Source organism: Mauremys mutica, chromosome 2 (assembly GCF_020497125.1).
Source record: "Mauremys mutica isolate MM-2020 ecotype Southern chromosome 2, ASM2049712v1, whole genome shotgun sequence".
Taxonomy (NCBI): Eukaryota; Metazoa; Chordata; order Testudines; family Geoemydidae; genus Mauremys; species Mauremys mutica.
This window is the reverse complement of record NC_059073.1, coordinates 277,565,425-277,584,786: the sequence shown is the minus strand read 5'-3', so window position 1 is coordinate 277,584,786 and position 19,362 is coordinate 277,565,425. Positions and strand designations below refer to the sequence as shown.

General features: G+C 34.7%; 1 protein-coding gene across 12 annotated transcripts in view; it reads right to left on the bottom strand.

Annotated features, from left to right (window-relative positions):
* Positions 1-4,265: 4,265 nt before the first annotated feature.
* Positions 4,266-19,362, bottom strand: part of CNPY1 (canopy FGF signaling regulator 1) — an 87,070-nt gene continuing 71,973 nt past the window's right edge. For 11 of the 12 annotated variants that reach the window (XM_045006988.1, XM_045006992.1, XM_045006995.1 and 8 more), the window contains 3 exons: positions 11,485-11,688; positions 9,657-9,753; positions 4,266-4,684 (listed from right to left, as the gene is read on the bottom strand). In XM_045006988.1, the coding sequence (XP_044862923.1) occupies positions 4,647-4,684; positions 9,657-9,753; positions 11,485-11,688 (339 nt within the window). In that variant the 3' untranslated portion in view covers positions 4,266-4,646. Of the gene's footprint in view, positions 4,685-9,656; positions 9,754-11,484; positions 11,689-16,575; positions 16,654-19,362 lie in introns of all 12 variants that reach the window. The other variant, XM_045006997.1, reaches the window with a different exon arrangement.

Genomic DNA, 19,362 nt, shown 5'->3' with positions numbered 1-19,362 from the left:
CTGGATTAGTCACTTCAGGGTGTATATTATTTTTTAAATGTACACTGCTCACAATAAAAGAACATAGCAAGGTAATTTGATCATTTTTCCTCTCATGCCCTTTTCTAACCTCTTGGGAAAAGATTGTCTCCTATTCCATCTCCTCCTCCCCCAGGTGAAAGCTACAATTCTGAGCAGTGCTCACCTCACCTGGCTCAGTGGTGCAATTCAAGTAAATCTTACTTGATGTATATCTGGATTTACCTTCAACAGCAGCATATAAATGTAGGAACAGTTATTAGAGACTAACATAGCTTAAGCTATCTAGCAACTGAATAATCTTAATACTAATTATCTACTTAGCTACCATAACAAAATATGCTGCATAGGAATGTGTATAATATAATTGCAGAGCATTTCATACAGCTCACTATGTAAGAGCCATTAATAGCATTTAATTAAATTTAGATTTGGATGCCCTAATTTGTGATAAACTTAATGTGAGTTAGGAATACCATACAAGTTAATATTTTGCTCAGAATATTTTGACATAATTACACCTTACGTCAATAAAATACCAAAATACTGCAGACTAATAGGCATTTTCTAAAACTGTATTTTGATGAAGCTATCATATGTGTAAACAAATGTCAGACCACAGAGACAAATATGAATAGAAAATATGACTAGTTACTGAACAGCCTTGTTTTTAGGGCTTATCTTAGTAAATAACGTATTGATCTTTCCCATTTGGCACCTTGGTTCAATTCCACTTTCCATTCCTAAGTGAAATGAATGTAGTGGTTTCAGCTCATTCCTAGCAAACAGTAATCCACATTAAAACTAAAATCTGTCACTGCAAATTTGTTCTTTGCCCGGTAGACTTGACATGGAGAATGAAATAAACCATGCAAAAGTAAATGTATAATTTTAATGGTGTCACCATCACTTTAACAAAAACTTGGGGCCCAGAACTCCAGTTGGGTCAAATGGACATAGATCCATTTGAAGTCAGTAGAACTACCCTCAGTTACACTAGCTGAGAAACTGGCCCTGGATTCTTCCAAACAATCTCTATGTTTTTGTTGAACTAATAAGAGGCCAGATTCTTCATGCAGTTATACTTGTAGAACCCACTGACTTCATGACTGTAGGATGATATAAATAAGGATGGAATAGGGTTTAAAAAAAGAAATGTATCTGGATTCCATTTCCCCTGAGTTTTCAGTGAATATTCATGTATTGGAAAAGTAAAAACCTAACAGAGCTGTATACCAAAATTTCTATTTATAACAGTGGATTACTTTTTATTAGCTAACTATTAACTAAGCAGCAATATTTCACTTGGCACTCCGATATCATGGTGAGCAGTGTGATATAAATACCTAGATAGATGGAATCCCAAGTACACCCAGGATGTCTTTTACATAATCTGTTAATTTATAAAAGGTAAAATGCATGCAGTATTTTATTAGGCACAACACTTCTCACTGAACAATAATTAAGATGCTTTAGAGAGAGCCTCAAAGATTACTGAGAAATGTACTTACATAGTAATTGCAGTAACAAAACAGTACTAACACGAGATGAAAATTCACACAAAAGTCTTTCCCAAGATGGTCACAGAAGATATTGGGTGTGATCCATTACCGTGTTACTCCATTTTTACAGTAGAGCAACTGTACTGATTTCAATGGAGTTATGCTGGCGTAAAACTGGAGCGATGTGGTGGTGACTCTGGCCTACATTTTATAACCACATACTAAAGTATTGATATGAAAGGCTCCCAATATTGTTTTCACTGTGAAATATAAAAACAGAGTGCAAATGTGCAGAAAGATTCTTTATTGAAGGGCCACATACTGGTACTACCTTCTAGATGCAGCAGAAATCACACTGACCTCAGTGGTTATGTGCAAGGATTGAAGACGGCATATGGCCGTTGATGAATAGTAAAACACCCCAGACAGATAGTCAGAATTTCATTCATAACCTGTAAGTACACGGCACTATCACAAAAGATTCTCAGCGCTTAGGCAAGAAAGTATAACGCAGCATCAACGTTTTAAAGGGGCATGAAAAAAAAGTCTGAAAATATTTATTACAAGCAACACCTACAATTAATGTAACTGAGAAAGATTTGAGAAAAATATTTCCTCTGTTCCTCTACTCCATCCCCCAATTTGTTTACTTTATTTTAAAAGAAGTGCTGTCAAATACCTAATCTGTTGGTTTGTTTCTCCTGTATAATCAGTTTCCTTTGCTTTTTGTATGGGTCTTTCACACATTAATGGAGAGAGAAATAAATTCTTATTTATTTATTTAAGAGAGAGGAAAGTGTGATTGTCAAATCCCCCAAACTGGCAGGGCAGCTAGGAGGTACTATTTGAAACCACTTCTGACTATTTTTTTTAAATAGATGAGATTCCACATGGACTGTGTGTCTCTTTATTATAACATATTAATACATTTCTTTTTTAAAATACACTCAGAACCAAATTCTGCCCTTACCATCCCCTCAAAAAAATCAATAGGTTTGCATGGAGTGTAAACAAGGGAGGAATTCGACCCTTTTAATTTAATTTTATTCTCAAATATGGCTAGGCGGCCTTTTCCTACTGTATGAGTCTAAATGAAACTAACTGGAAAACTAACCGTTTATGGTTCATATTCAGAGTGTTTGCTAAGCAAATCAGTTTATCATGTCCTCAACTTGGTAAAAGTTGACCAATTTTGCACTTTTGTTGAATAACATAATAGAAATGTAGTTTAAAGTTTAATGTAACTTTTTTTGCTCTCGATGGAATGTTTATATAGACATGCAAGCTTATAGTTCAACTATATTATTGAAAAATGAGAAATGTTCTTTAACTATGGAAAATGTTTCCCATTTACATAGTACTATCGCTTTGCTGTATTCAAACTGTAACTCTTGCTAATCTGTTCCATAACACTGAACTGTCAATACGAGATGGGAGAAAATATTTCACATTTAAAAAAAAAAAAGTAGAACACTTTTAAAGAACATTAAATCATGCAACATATCCCATAACTGTATGGGGCCAGATCCTCAGCTGGTGTAAATCACCATAGCTCTATTGGCTGCAGTGGAGCTATGCCAATTTACACCATTTGAGGATTTGTGCCTGGCTTTATAAATACTCCATTTTGTAAATTTCAATATTTGTAAATAAGCTTAAGAAAGAAACTTTCACAGATACTAATACTTTCTTTCAGTCACTATGCATGATTTGTTTGCATAATACTACATGCCAGTTTATATACCTTAGATGGTAGTCAAATTGCAACTATAGTGACATAAATTTTTAAGAACTCTTTTTAGGTTAAAACAATCTATTTTCCTCTGAACATTCCACTGAACCTTCATAATGTTTTGGATGAGCTATCCTGGTAATCTCAAAAACACAACTAAGTTGTTCAGTCTTTCAATATAATATTTTCACAGGATATTTGAGACCTAACCAAATATTCTCATACAGCGTCCTATTGGGAATATTCCACACACTAAACTCCAATTTACAACCATTGGTGTTCTGTGTGTGGAACGACTGCACAATACGCTCATGTATTTTTAATAATCAAAGACAAATAACTTTAAGCAGAATTTTTCAGAAAGTGAACAAAGATTTTGATAGCTAGATTATTAATATATCCCACAGCTACTGGACTAGACAATTTTATGATAAAATAGTGAGAAATATAAAGAAATATTTTGTGTTAGTTAGTAAATACCTTGCACTAAAAACAAATTACTAGATGCATTTTACCTGTATGGAGTATATTAAGGGTACTTTCATGTTTCTCCATTCGAAAAGCTGGTTTAAAATCTGAATGCCATTACAGTAATTATTAGTTAAATAAGATCACATTTTAATATCTTTTGATTGCAGACTTTCTGAACACTTACAGCGTGCATCAGTAGTGCTTTGCCACCAGATTAAATATTTCAATGTTTGTTCAACTTTTCATTGTACATAAAGTTCTGAAACTTAGGGTTGGAAATTTTAAGGGAATGGTTTGTTTTAAAGAAATCATGTGTGTTTCATTAGCTTATATAATTTAAAAGGGAAAGCATAAATATTTGGAAAGATTCTCACTTTCATCCATAGAGAGAATATAAAGCTAACAAGTACTCAAAACTATTTTGTAGTGAAGTTTGCTCATGTATATTTGGAAGTACATCGGAATCAACCATTTGCTATAACAAAGGACAAATGCACAAGAACAGTAATAGGTTTACTTAAATTGTATTAGGTATTTGCTTCAGTTAAACAAGAGCCATAATTTTCACACTCAAATAGTACTTTTTTTTTTACAATCAGATATTGGTTTTGTCAAAATTAACACACCTGGCATGAATATCTTGAGACATCAATTGTTTTACCTATAGAAATAGTCAATAATTAATTACATGTTAAACCTAAGATCCTTGCCAAAACCATGCAAACATCAGTTTCAATATTTTAATATGAAAACATAAAAGAAAATAAACAAAGAGAAACTTATGCACATGTAAAAATATAAATGTAAAAAACAAAAGATATTACAGGGGCAAAAAAGGCAGAGAATCACTATTTGATTACACGGGAAGATTTTTTTGTGGTTGTCATCTTACTTGACTCTGTAAAATTCATAGTTTATCGATGCTATAGCTCAGTGTGAGTAGCAGATTCTTCACAAAGACCTGAGGGGAAAAAGAGTTACATATCGTTATAAATGTTTTAAACAGTTACATGTTGTTAAAAGCACAAAACTTTTGAATAAATAACAATAAACCAGTGACAAGTGGGTGTCTGAAGGATAATACTGAGGCTTTGATACCAAGCCTGTATTTTTTCCTGGATACCGATGATCCATCCCTCTTTAACACAGAGCAACCAGGCTTTTTACAAAGTACTGTAAAACTACCAGGCTTTGCCCCCTGGTTTTCAGATAAGTTAAAGTATTTTAGAGGCCAACACTTCTGTTACATGGTATGAATAAGATCCATGCAAACGCATGTGGGGTGGCATCTTTGCACAATGTTTTAAATGCTATGAAATAATCTGTGTGTTCCTTTTAATTCAACTGTTATCCCATTATGAGCTATGCAATACAGATTCCTTAATTATCACATCACAAAAACATAGACACATATTTTACTGAAATACATATTTAAACACTTCAAACTCAGGAAATGCCCAAGGTTTCCACACACATTGCACACACGGGTTTCAATCTGTTCTCCAGCTATTTCCACGTACTCGCTGAAGTTGACTGAAGTTACGTGTGGATCTCTGAGGGTAGAACTGGGCATATTATGTCCTAAAGTTACACTGAGCAACATTAGTCGTGGTAGAAAATTTCACTACTATGCAATGTGAAGAGTTCGGGTTAATATGAAATGTAATTTGTGTATTGCCTGACTTCTGAGTGTTTAATTGTAACCTTAAGGTTACATTAAAATATGGTTTGAATTAATTTTTTTTAAAAGTAAAAGGAGATTATGGCCCCAATTCTGTAATGAGATCTGCCAGCATGTACCCTTCTATCTCTGTAAAGTGTTACTGAAGTCTGTGCTAACAGATTCCATTGCAGGAAAGGAGCCTAAAACACAAGTCTCTGTATTGACTGTGAATTTCCATTGCTGCATGGTCAAAAACAAACAAACAAACAAAACAAACAAAAGTGAAACTATGGAATTCCACAGTGAAATATCAACACAATATCACATCCATATAACCAATGTCTGTGCTTTATTTCATAACACAGTAAACAGTATCATAACACTTAACCTAGTGGAAATGTAACATGCCACACATACACAAAACAGGTATTTTCATTGCTTATCACTGTTATATTTTTTAGCTTTGGCAAACTGTCCTGGAGTTTAGTTCTCAGTGAGAACTAGCAACCTAGAAAGTATCAACTTGCAAAACACAACTGTTTGAGTAGTACAACTGCAGAAAAAGTCTTTTTAAAGTAGAAAAGGGTTCCCCCCCCTTGCACAACTCAAAAATGGGTGAATAGAATCTGCTCAAAATTTCATAATCAGTAAATGAATAATTAAAAATCACCTTTGGGATGAGACCAAGAATGGAAAATTTCAGCCAAAAAGAATAATTTTGCAGAATTATGAGCACGTAAAAAGAGGATTGTAATAGAAGTCTCACTGTTTATATATATGTTTAATTATAGCTTTCACTGCTAGTGCTTGTATTGTTTTCCACTTACAAAACAACTGACACTAGACTATACATTAATATAATCCACTGTTGGCTGGTTTCCTATTTCTCATAGGTTTAAATGCACTTTATCATAATTCAGTACAAAATCTGAATTAGAAACCACTGATATGTCAGTGTTCCACAATTATCATTGTGTGTGTGTGTGTGGGGGGGGGGAATGAAAACTTTTGGACAACACTTTTTAATTCAGGATACATCAGTCTGACTTTATTTATCAAACATGTTATCATTTGATTGACCTTCCTGTTTGTAGCTTGGAAAAAAAAAAAGAAGGTAATGTGTTTGAGAACTAACTCCTAGACTCTTAGGCATGTGAAAAATTGTAGAATATCTAAAGGCATGTCTCAGCACTTTTGATCGCTTGTCTATGGAAAGGGTAGCATAGAGATTTTTTTGTGTGATCAAAGAATATGTGTGACAGAAAACTGATCTATGGTTACAGATATCAAACAGTTTGATCTTTCTAAAACACTTCACTGAAGTTTTTCCATTTTTTAATCAAACAAGAAACACCAGTGTATTATGAACCTGTATATAACATCTAGAATAGAGATGTGACTAAAAAAAGAAGTACTAAACATGTCTTGTGAGTAGTTTCTTCTCAGTGTGCACATGACTCCTATTAGCATCATGTTTATGCATTGAGAGGATATTGTGCCCTTTAATATTTTACCTTAGCATGGATTAGAAGGGCTATATTTGATTATACTGATCATAGGATGTTTGTTATAGGTTACCAGCATAAGTTACATTCAAATCCTTTGCTTTTAACAAATTAACACTATGGAGGTTAAACCAACTATTTTGATTTTCCTTTAAGATGAAACGCATAGCAGTAAAATCAATTATTTGCCCATAGCAAAACTTTATATAAAGTTTGTCCATGTTGGTCACTCTGGTATGATAATTTTTGCACCCACAATGTTTAAAATGATATCTTGAATTCACACATACAACTATGGATGCAAAGCGCCAAAAGTTGATAGTAAGAACAGAAGTCTATAATATTGCTTTAATTTAACATATGAATGAAGTATACCATTGTAATATAGACAAAATATTACAAAAGTCACTTTTAATTCTTATCATCCTTTGTAAGTTGCATATAAGGGTTTTATACTTGACACACATCTTTACACAATGATTTTCAGAGAACTGCAATTTCCATTTTCTCAGGAGTTTGATGCCAAATTCCACGGAAAATTCAGACAGACATTTTCCTACCACTCAGGTATCACCCTTTTCGTCAACCAGCTGCTAGCCGCAAGATTATTTGTGGCATCTTGCTTTCACTGAATTTCACTGGTGTTTAATAAATGTCTTTTTATCCCTTTTCATGGCTTATTATATTAATTAATTTTACAAATTGTGCATAGTGGCTTTTAAAAAAAAAGTCTTCTTATGAGTTATCGATTATCTTTTTCCTTTAACATAATGACTTTATTTCCTTGTAAAATCAGATCATACAAAGAATGGCAGATTAATTTATTTCCCTCTGCATTTCTTCACAGTGTTAGAGAGGTTTTCTTTTTAGTGTGACTATGGTTTTTGCAGCTTCTTGAATTTGCAATGGCAGCTATTTGCATTGTTTTGCTTATTAAATGGCACCTTATTTGTCTGTGCTAATTGCTGGCAAGAGGAAAGAGTACGAAACTTTTTCACCTTCTGCAAAGAATTTTTGCTATTTCCTCAGACACGCAAGTTCCAAGCGCTGCTCTCCCTACTCATGTAAACAGCCACCTACTTCAGTGGGGATACTCATGTGAGTAAGACTAACATGTAACAATGAGAATCTTTTCCACTGTAAATTAGGGAATTGTTTTATCAAAGTTATAATGTTGAATGAATATGTGCAGAAAATATGATCATACAGTTGAGTTTAAGCCCAACAAAATGATTGTAAAAAAAAGAAAAATTAGGGCCTCTTGTTAATGAAGAAAGATATTTCAATAGTTGGTTTTAAGCGTAAATATTTTCTGTGCAACGTGGCCTATTATCTAAGATGTACAAAACAGCAAGTTATCTTACACCAGGTTTACAGGCAATTGTGACAACAGCCAGCAAGGTGAAGAAAGCTACCCAACTTATTTGTTTACGAAAAGCATATTCATTATTGTTTTTCTACACTGTCCTTTCGAGGTCTTTATTTTTACCTCTAAATTGCCTTTTTCTTTAACAAGCACAACAGCAAAAACAATGCTGTGCATTTTGAAGGAGCTGAGGTGTTTTGAGAATTATTTGTGCTAATCTCTTCATCTACTGATTATTAAGACCAAATATAGCTCGATAACTATAGCATAAATTATTTTTTTAAAATGTAAACAGTATTGGAAAGTTCTATTTTTTAAATGATTTGTCTGCATGGCTGATAAAAAGAACTTTAAACTTTATAATAATGGATTTTTCCCGCCCTCTAGATTGAACTTTTTCAGCGTATGTTAAAATACACTAACATGAACAAATTCTATATACTTATTTCTATTAACTTCTATCAAATCAACTTTAGTACTTTTATTGTATGTGCTACATATTAAAGACTTTGAACCTTTAAACAAATACTAATATTACAAACATTGATTCTAAGATCAATATTTCAATGCATATTCTATCACTTTTCAGTATAAAAACCACATCCAAAAAGGATGGTCCTGCCACATTTATAATTTTACGATACTAAGTGCATTCAGTGATGTGCTTCTTGGTTTTAAAAATGATTACATAAAATAAAATCACATTGAAAACATGACCAACAAATAGCATAATGTATGAATTTTCGTAATAAATAAACTAAATGTTATTTATCACGGCATTTTTCCCCTAGTTTCAAAGTTCTAAGAGGCATTACATTTTTGAGAGGAATATATTTGACATAGGAATGCCAATGTATTTAAATGCATTTTTTCTAACAAACATCTATAGCATGCCAGCAGTTTTAAAGTTTTAAGCAGAACTCCTCACTGATGTCAATGAAGAGTTCTGTTCACAAATTGATGGCTACATGTTAATTCTAGCTTGTAACATGAACTATGAGCAATAAACAACTAAACTTAAAAAAAGGGTCCCCACCCCCCCCCACCCCTCGGTTTTATTGCAAGAGGTTATTTTCGTTCCTTGCTTTGGGATGGCAAAACAAATACACAGAGTAAAAATGTGCTGACCGTGTAACACTAGGAGAAAAACACACTTCATTACATGTGGAATGCTGAAATTATGCTACGTTCAAATGTGCAAAAGAATTAAAAACAGATGTTAAAATCTTTCTTTTAAAAGAATCATTTTTAAAATAGTTCCGTCGTGCTGTTGCTTATTCAGCTAACTTTCTCCTGCAAAGTGGTTTGTGGCACCCAAAGCAGTAGAACTAGGTTTCGGGGCGGGGGGAAGGAGAAAAAAATGCTGTAGAGAGAGCACATGTTACATCAGACACAGTACCTGATTTTTCACTGCACAGCTTGTCAGCTAGATAGTCTGCCTCCTGGGCGATAAGTGAGAAAATTTCATCTTCATACTCTTCTATAATACTTTCACACTGTAAGAATAAAACAGGATCATATATATTATATATACATACACATACACACAGAGACAGTACCACTCCAGCAATGAAATAAACAAGATTGCTAAACCAGAACTGTAAAGTAATACAGTGGAAAGGGGAACCTTATTTTGGTTTGTACAAACAAATGATTGCCTGTTAATTTTCAAAATATTCCTTAAGATTTAACTATACGCTCTCTCTGGCTGTCTTTTTAAAAATACACTAACTAGGATAAGAAATCACTTACAGATCACATTTTACTTGCTTTTGAAAGAACACCTTTCAATGTCAGTCACTATATTCATGGAATAGTCACTCAAAAGTTAAATTAAATCATAATCCATTTCATGTTATTACACTAGTATTCACAACATGCAGATAAATAAAGCTTCCTGATCAAACTAATGCATCTTTGGTTTCACTACAGATAACAAAATTGACAGTAATCTACCAAATGGTCTCTTTTCAATTTTTAAACATTTTAAAGACTATCAGTAATTTGACTTCACTTATAGAAAATGGATTTCTGATGTTTTGAACAGGGTTCAACACTACTGCTGAGGCAGAGTCTTGGTGGAGTGTGTCTAAAGAGACGTTTTGTTCTGAAGAGCTGTATTATCTAGAGTTATCTTTTGGCAATCCTGAGCACAAATTAGGAAGGACAGAAAGTACTTTCCCAAAAGCCCAGACTATGGTTTAATCATTAAACAAGGGTAGAAGCCCCATGAAATGGATTGCAATTAAAAAAAAATACACCAAGGAAAACTCTGATTTAAATAAAGAAGTCATAACTCTACTACCAAAAAAAAAATAATAATTACTTGTATTTCTCGAAAAATTAGCTCTAGAATGTGCCATTGCAAGAATACGATTTTTTTGCTGTTTTAAGTCAACATTTCACAGCACTCAACATCTTTGAAACTCAGCCATTAACTTTACTTCTCAGTGAAAATGCAAGTCACTAAATGTGCACGCTGGCTTAATTTCATGGATTTAATAGTCTCACAACATTGCTTTTGTGGTGTACTGAATACATGTGGAATCATATGCAGCATATCACTGCCCTAGACACTCTTTTCTATATTGTGTGTTTCCTGACACTAGAAAGATACTTAATGCATAAACAAAACAAAATTATATGATGTAACTGGCACCTAAACATTTGTTTAACTCAGCCTAAGCCAGCATTCTTGATTAGCTCACAGAAATTTGTCTCCATTCAACAAGGCCTAAAGAAAAGATGACACCCCTCCTCCTTCTTTAATCCAACTATAAATATTAAAATTACAGTAGTATTAATTTGGATTTTTACCCAACACAATAACTCCCTATTTCCTGCACAGAAATTAACAAATATACTTCCTTAGTAACACTGATTTGTATTTAATCACTTACAAAAATTCCCCAAGTAAAACATCATTTGAATTGTTCCAGTTTGGGAAATTTGTAACATGTAAACTGAGAACACACAGTATAATCCATGGGTAATTCTTGCAACTAAAATGCCATCTGTTTCTAAATAACATTATAAACCACATTATTATTTTAAAACACTTAATGCGATACTGTGACAAGCAAATACAGAGCATATAAGAATATGTTATTATTAAAACAATTTACTATATGCACGAATTTAGTACTTGAAGCTATATTTATCAGATAGTACAGAGTATACACTAGTAATACTTTAACATACGTTACCAATTTCTTATGTTAGCTTACCGCAAATTTCAAAGGTTTGTACGCATCAGAATAAAAATATAATTTTTTAAAATCTGCATAGATTTTCTCATCTTTCCTAGGAGCAAATCTCTTGAACGTCCTTTTTTGGGTTTGAGGATCCACTTGCAGTTGGTAATCATTCATTCTATCACATATATTTTCCAAAACTTCCGTTAAGTAGGTCTCTGACTTTGCTAAAGGAACCTAGTGGGGGAAGAAAATGGAATTTTCTTTTCTTATTATACATATTACCAAAAATAACTTTAAGAGATTATACCTCTATAGACTGATGTGTCATAGGCAGCGAAAAAGAATCAGTGCATATCTCTTAATCTGCATAATTGTTGACCCATATTATATTACATACATAATTAAAAATGTCAGCTAAAGCTAAGGTGACACTGAAAAATAAAACATTAACTCTTGCATAAAACATCCCCTTCACACTGAACCAATTATAGAATGCAGTTATCAGATTTTAATTTGTAAACATATTGTCATTCAAAAAGACATATACCATGCAGCAAATAGAGACCATAGACTACAGTTGATATTTTATCGACATAACCATGAAAGATTTCTTAAGTCACTTTGTTTCTTTAGTTGAAGTAGAGTTCTAGAAAGTCTTTTGCTTTCACTTGGTCTGTCTTAGTTGCTGTTCGTCAACTCAGATGCAGCTGTTTAATACCTCCCAGGGGTTTTGTGAAGAAAATAATAGCTTACAAAATTTAACTTCTCCCAGGTTCTACTATTTCAGCTTTATTTTCGAACAGCTGGTCCATGTCTTTGTCCATTCCTTTTCCTTCAGAATTAAGCAAGAATTCAGCAGAAACATTTAGACACTACCTACATACTTAGTGAGAGTCTCAACAGCTAGTGCTCCCAGGGTCAAAGAGCACCCCTCGCCCTTGGTAACAGGGACAAAAAACTTCTCTCCCGTCTAGACAGGTCAAGGTGCAAGATGCTCCTATCTCTGTTGCTTCTTCCGGAAGGGGGCGTGAACTGAAGCCAAGTGCACAGTAAACAACAGTGCTGCATCCTTGGACCTTTAGAAGATTTTTCTCTCCACCCTCTGCTGATCAAAGTAGGAAGTTTTCATGACAACCATAGTCAAAGGGGCTGAATCACAAATGAACTCGATTTCTGCAATGTTGATATATCCAGTCTCCATTGTCTCTTTTCAGACACAGTATGAACCCTTCCGGTCTCAATGATTACATTACAGAAGCACTTTCACATGTGTGCTTCATTTACACAAAGGGTTTCCTTGCTTCACCACCATCTGGCCACAGATCAGATAAATAGAGGCAGGAGAATTAAAATTAAAGCCTAAAGGTTTTTCTTCTTCTTAAACTAGGTCCTATTATGAAATCCTCCTCCCCCAACCTCATTCTGGATGTGGAATCTACTTTTTTATGAAACCTGGAAAAAGCAAAAAGGGCATGAGGAAAACACTGTATTTTTTTAAGTCAGTTTTTAGTTTAAAATAATCTACATTTAGAGATTTTACAGTAAGGTTGGGTTTAGTTGCATTTTGCTATGAAAACTATTTTATTAATTTCAATATTAACATTTAAAAAGCAAATGTGTATCATAAAGCAAGGAAAGCTAATGGCAGCAAAACATGGTTCCTGAAAGACTATTTGAATTATGAATTCCAATCTCAAGTGGTTTTCCCCCCACCTATTAGAAGTTGAGGATAACAAGACAACATGGTACATGGATATGTCTGACTGCCTCTTCCAAATAATATGCAAAAAAGAAAAAGTGAATTTGCAAATAAAATAGAACTTTTACAAATCCTCTTGCAAAAGACAAAAGATTTGACATAATAGACCAAATGCTCTTCCGGTGTAACTTCCACTAAGGTCAATGAGGTTATACCAAAGATGTATTTGACCCAATGGGCTTTCAGTAACAATAAGCTATTACTATACTACACACACACACCTCTAAACCTACTTGCAGGACAATAAATCAAACCAGCTCACTCGCTGGGGGGATTTTTAATGGATATACTAACTATATTTATTTGCAGATAAAAAGAGATCTGCCGTGTTGTCCTAATACAAGCAAGACTGTATTTTAAGTTCTGAAAAAGAGATCTATTTATAGTCCAACTGTTGTTCAAGAATTCACTCACATACTAACACTCTTCCCCATCCCCTTCCTGTCAGTAACTCCAGTCCAATCACAAAAGCGAACAGTGGCTTAGCAAGAGTATACATCATGAGTGGCAAGTACTGTATAAGAACATAGAGAATGAGACTATTACGATATGCTGAAAACAAACCACCTATGCATTAAAAAGTGCTTCTGAAATATACTGAACGAAAATCAAACTTCACAATGCATGTAACAGCAGCTACAGATCAAATTCTCTAGATACTTTATATAAAGGGGTTAACACTTATTAAATGAATTTTTGCAACCTGTTTATTCTTATATTTATACACCATTTTTGCTCTCATTTCCACCACCTATTATATTTCCCATAATGTTCTCAGAAGCCAACATATGAACTGCATTTTCTTAACCTCTCTTTGTATTTCAGTATGTTGTCTTATTATATTTAGGAAAATAATTTGAGGAGTAGCATATTCATGAAGTAGATTAATAAAATCATAATTATAAGAACTTTGCTTTAAAAAGGTTACATCTGATTTTTTCTTGTCAAGTTAATAAAAATTATACTTAACATATGACCTCCGAATAACTTTATTTTTTCACATAACTATTAGTTTGTCTGGAATCAGACTCTCAGCCCCTGTAAACTGTATTGAATGGAGTGTGCAAATATATGGGAAACACTTACACATGATAGATGTATGTATCTGTTCATTTCTGGGGTCTACTTATTAGCTTTTTGGATAGTGAGCTTTTATTAAAACCAAGTACAACTTGAATTTAAAAGAATATAAAAGATTTTGTTGAAATATACTCAGAGTTATACCTGACCCCCAAAAGCTGAGTGTTCTTCTAAAAAGTGTTTTAATAATAAGAGCAATAAGTATTTGGACAAGTGGCAGAAAACTAAAGCCTTTCTTTCTATACTGTGAAGATTTTGAATAGTACTTGTCAATAAAGCAACTCCTATTGTAATCGTACCGGAGACATGGGCCTCCTCCCCGAAAAAGCTGTCTCAGAGATACTAACCTCATTAAAATATGAATGAAAAGACAGCCATCATTGTAATGGGACAAAGCCATTTTACCCTGCACCAAACTTTATCTGCTATTTTTTGTAAAAATATAAACATGATACCCAGCAAATTAGTCACTAGATTTGATGTGCATATTGATGATACAATGCATGAATTATTTTAATTTTTCAGATAAATCACAGCCTCTGATCATTCTAAATGTTTGATTTTTTTGGTTAATTATTTCATAATCTGTTGATTCTTCATATTATTTGAAGTGTTTAAAAAGAATAAAAGATACTCTTTAATTTTTTTAAAAAGTTCACTGAAATGTTTGCTGTTTATTTTTGTTTTCCAGAATATTTCAGCCAACTTCAAAAGACAGCTAGAGAATTAATTACAGACTACTATGGCAATACCTTAATAACAGTCAGTTACAGGATGTTCATATGCCAGTTCATTACTATGTCTCTGTTAATCTCATCGTAAATTTCTTGCTTGATAGATACCACAACCAGCCACAACAAGAATACAATTGCATTATGGTGTGTGATAAGAGATATAAAAATGTAACTGCAGTATATATGCATTTTCAAAAACAATCAAGTGTTTTTCAATAAAACAGTACATATTTGGTTATATTTTAAAAAAACAGAGAGCCAGAACTGATCATATGCAAAGCTTTATATTTTATTGGAAATTGTTTCAAATAATTTTTAAATACGTATTTTAAAATGTTTCATGTAGTTTAATCACTATCTTTTCATCCACAAAGTGTTCAAATCATTTTTGATATTAGTTAAAAGTCAATATTTAGAAGTGAAAATTCAAACCTCCTTTGCTCTAGGCTAAAACAGGAGAAACATGAATGCTGAGCTACTCTAAAGGCTGATGGGATATATAATTAGCTATTATGTTAATTGAATCCACTGTGAGTTTGTTGTATGAGATTTCTTCATATAATATGCAAATAGCTTCTAAGGTTTAGTTTTATTAGACAATACAATTAGAAATCATCTAAAGGAGTGAATTCTAATGAGGCATAATAAAGGTTTGTAAAAATATCTGTTTGCTACATGAGCAGACCATCTGGGCTTAATCAATAAAAGAAACTGCATTGTGTAGCAGAACATTTTAAGAAACTTAAGAATTTACCTTTCCAGTATCCATTCATAACAAAATCTACTTTAAAAGCAGGAGAGTTCATGTTATTAAGGAAAGAGGTGAAATTCTTGTAATATGGGAGCGAGTCATTCTGTTAATCAGACAACTGGAATATTGTTTACTTAAAAATAAAAAGCAGCTCTCAGCTGTGATGCCAATTGTGTTTGCATAGATACACTTTAAGTGAAGTGTTCCATGAGCAAAGTTAGCCATTATTATTACTATTAAAGACGTGATCCAAGCAGATGTACATACATTAGCTTTTGTAGTGTAACTAATCAGCGTAACTTCACTTTCGGTAAGATTCTCCAGCATTTTAATATCTGGAATTAAGAACTTTCTGACAAAGGAAGAAATTCACACTAGGGTATTCCACAGCAAGTCACAAACTCAACAGTTGCATTCCTTTTCATTTACGGCCAGCTCCAAATATTAAACTGGTTTAGTTAATGCCAGAATTCAAAATATGTGTAATCTTTGGTCTAATGCAGGCTATTCAAATTTTAACTAGTGCCAGAAAAAAGTATTGCTCAGCTCCTAACCATAACTGAACATCATAATCAAAGTAATATACTTCACTCTCCTATGGTATCCAAAGAGGAGTGTGGGTTTGGGTTCTTTTTAAACATTTAAAAATGGTCACTAGCAACCCACTAAGAAAAAGCAGAAGCATAATGGCAGCTGAAGCTCCACCCATACAAAAATAAATATTCTCCCAATGAGTACACTGCCACTTCAATTCACGGACAGAAGTGAAAGAGGACTTCAAAATATGATTAACCTACTCATTCATCATCTGGACTCTGTTTCTTCTGGAATAGGCTTAGTTTTACTGGTCTGTGTCTTCCGAAAAGGAAAAAGGTCTGAAATACCAAAAAAAAAAAGTAACTTTTTTGAAAAGGCAACATTGTGCAGATGGCATGATAAACCTATCAGACCCACGTATATAGCTGATATAAACATAAGCCTATAATTGCAGTTAATTAACGCTTCTTTAATCTAGTCCCTTAAAAGCCTGCAGGGGCAAGTGTTTGTTATTCGGAATAATATGAAGCCCTCGTCACTATAGAAAAAGGATCACCTCATACACGCCTCTTCTTCTGCTGAAATACAGTTTGCTCAAATACCCATTTTCCTAAGTTTTGCTCTAAACCATTAACCGGTTGCTAACATCTCTAATGGGCATCCAGACACTGCCCACTGCGCCCGAAGTAACAACCAAGCAACCCAAACAAACCATCCTATCAAAACACAAACTTTATTTACGCTCCCACTTATATTTTCGCCTTAAAATTTAAAACCTTCTCTAAAAGAATGTTGAGCTGCCCTAGCGCAGCCTTCAGAAAGCAGGTACATGCTCCTGAGCATTAGTGTTCCTTAAGTGTCAGAGAGGGATGTCACCTATTCAATATTTCTACTAGTCGCTGATAAGCCCCTTACAGAACAAGCCCAGGATGAGTCTGCTTTGTATAAATTAAATCATTCTGTTAGCTGAATGCAAGGTGTTCAGCAACTACCAGCAAAGGGTATCCCTTCCACTGCACGGTACAGAGGGAATCTAACCCACCCAAATATGCCTAGGAAGCCGGTGAAGAGGAGACCATGTGGCCATTCATTCTCCTCTCTCACCTCTCCTGGGACTATAAAAGCCCCTCTGATGAACACCACATGGTTGAGACTGCAAATGATTTTGGGTGTGTCTGTCTGAAGACAGAGACTGAGGACGGTTCATTTCCTTGGCAAACTGGGGAAGATATAACTGCCCTAATTTGGGTTCTGTATATGGCTTCTATCCATGCAGATGATGTAACTATACAGTCACAATCAGGTCACTAATTATTCTGATTGAGCTGTGCTGCTAGTAATAGGAGGGAGCCAAAGAACTAGGGGCGGCTCTAGGTATTTTGCTGCCCCAAGCATGGCAGGCAGGCTGCCTTTGGGGGCTTGCCTGCCGGAGGTCCCCGGTCCCACGGATTTGGCGGCACACCTGTGGGAGGTCCGCTGAAGCCGCGGGACCAGTGGACCCTCTGCAGGCATGCCGCCGAAGGCAACCTGCCTGCCGCCCTGGCGGCGACCGGCAGAGCACCCCCCTTGGCTTGCCGCCCCAGGCACGCGCTTGGCGTGCTGGTGCCTGGAGCCGCCCCTGCAAAGGGCCAGCTTGTACAGGAATACCCTGAGATCCATGGAATTAGTACCAGGATTTCCTGTGTATCCCCCTCCAACTCTGCTGAGTCCAAATGTGCTCCCCTCTCTGAGTAACCACTAAGATTTTCTCTCCCTGGAGTTAGTACTTTGTAAATTGTGTAACGGATTTTTCCAAATAACTATTCCGCTTCCATGCACATTTGGGTGCAGAGGGATGATGGTGCCCAACCTTCTGAATAAAAGAGCAAGACGTCAAAAGTGGGGAAGCGTCTGTTTTTGATCTTCTATTAATGGAATGATTTTAAAGCAACAGCATCTGTACAGACAATGGATTCATGACTCCAGCACAGGAAACTATGTAAATAAAGGGAAATCCCAGGAAATTTCCACTAGGTTTATACATGACAGTGAATAAAGTTTTCTAATCAGCTGAAAGTTTATATGCTTCCAAGATTTCCTTTCTAGAAGCTCAAGAAACAACAACTATCCCTCCCCCATATTCTCTCTCCAGAAATACAGGCCCTTGATTCTCCTCCCATATCAATCAGGAGTAATTCCATTGAAGTCAATGGAGTTACACTGGCATAACATTGAAAATTAGGCATTGTCTATATTCAAAGTTGCCCCCTTTACATTGTTTTTTAAGCTGGTTTAGTTAAACTGATGTAAAACACAGTGAGGACACTCAATTCAATTTTAACCAGATGTATATCAATTTAGTTTATCAATTCCTTACCAAATTAAGATAAATTGATACTGTAGGTTTGAAACCAGATTAAGAGAGTCCACATTGTGTTTTGCACTGATTTAACCAAAATGGTTTAAAAATCACACTCTTAGTAAAAGTGATGTAACTCTGAATGCAGACAAGGCCTAGGCGAATCAGATCCCCAGCACCATGCAAATGTTCATTCTTTCCTGGATTCTTTCAAGATATTGCCACCTTTCAATTTCCTTGTCACAGAATAATTTCAGAAGGTCACTAGAACGGCCTAAACTAATGTGGTGATTTTTAGGAATATGACCAGGGACTGAACATTAACCGCCTAAAATCTCTCCCTTGAACCAGACATTTTTAAGTTAAAGATGCTGGTTGTTGGAATTACCATGGACATCTGCCATGTTTGTGTCCAGGAAGTAAGTGAGCATTACGAGTAAACTCATCTCTGCAACACCCCTTCCATCACAGAGCGTCAGTAAGAGCAGCCTTCTCCCACATGGCTGATGCTGGGAGTGTGGAATGTACACAAGTGCCACTTGCGACTCCTTGTGAAAAATGTGGAAATGAATGGTCAACTATACCACATCAGGAATTGTCTCCACAGATGTGGAGCCAAATACACCAAGTCCTTCTAAAGCACACTCATTATGCAAAGGGGCCAGCTGGCCACATATCTGACAAACAAGCCAGATCACTTTGTATGGCT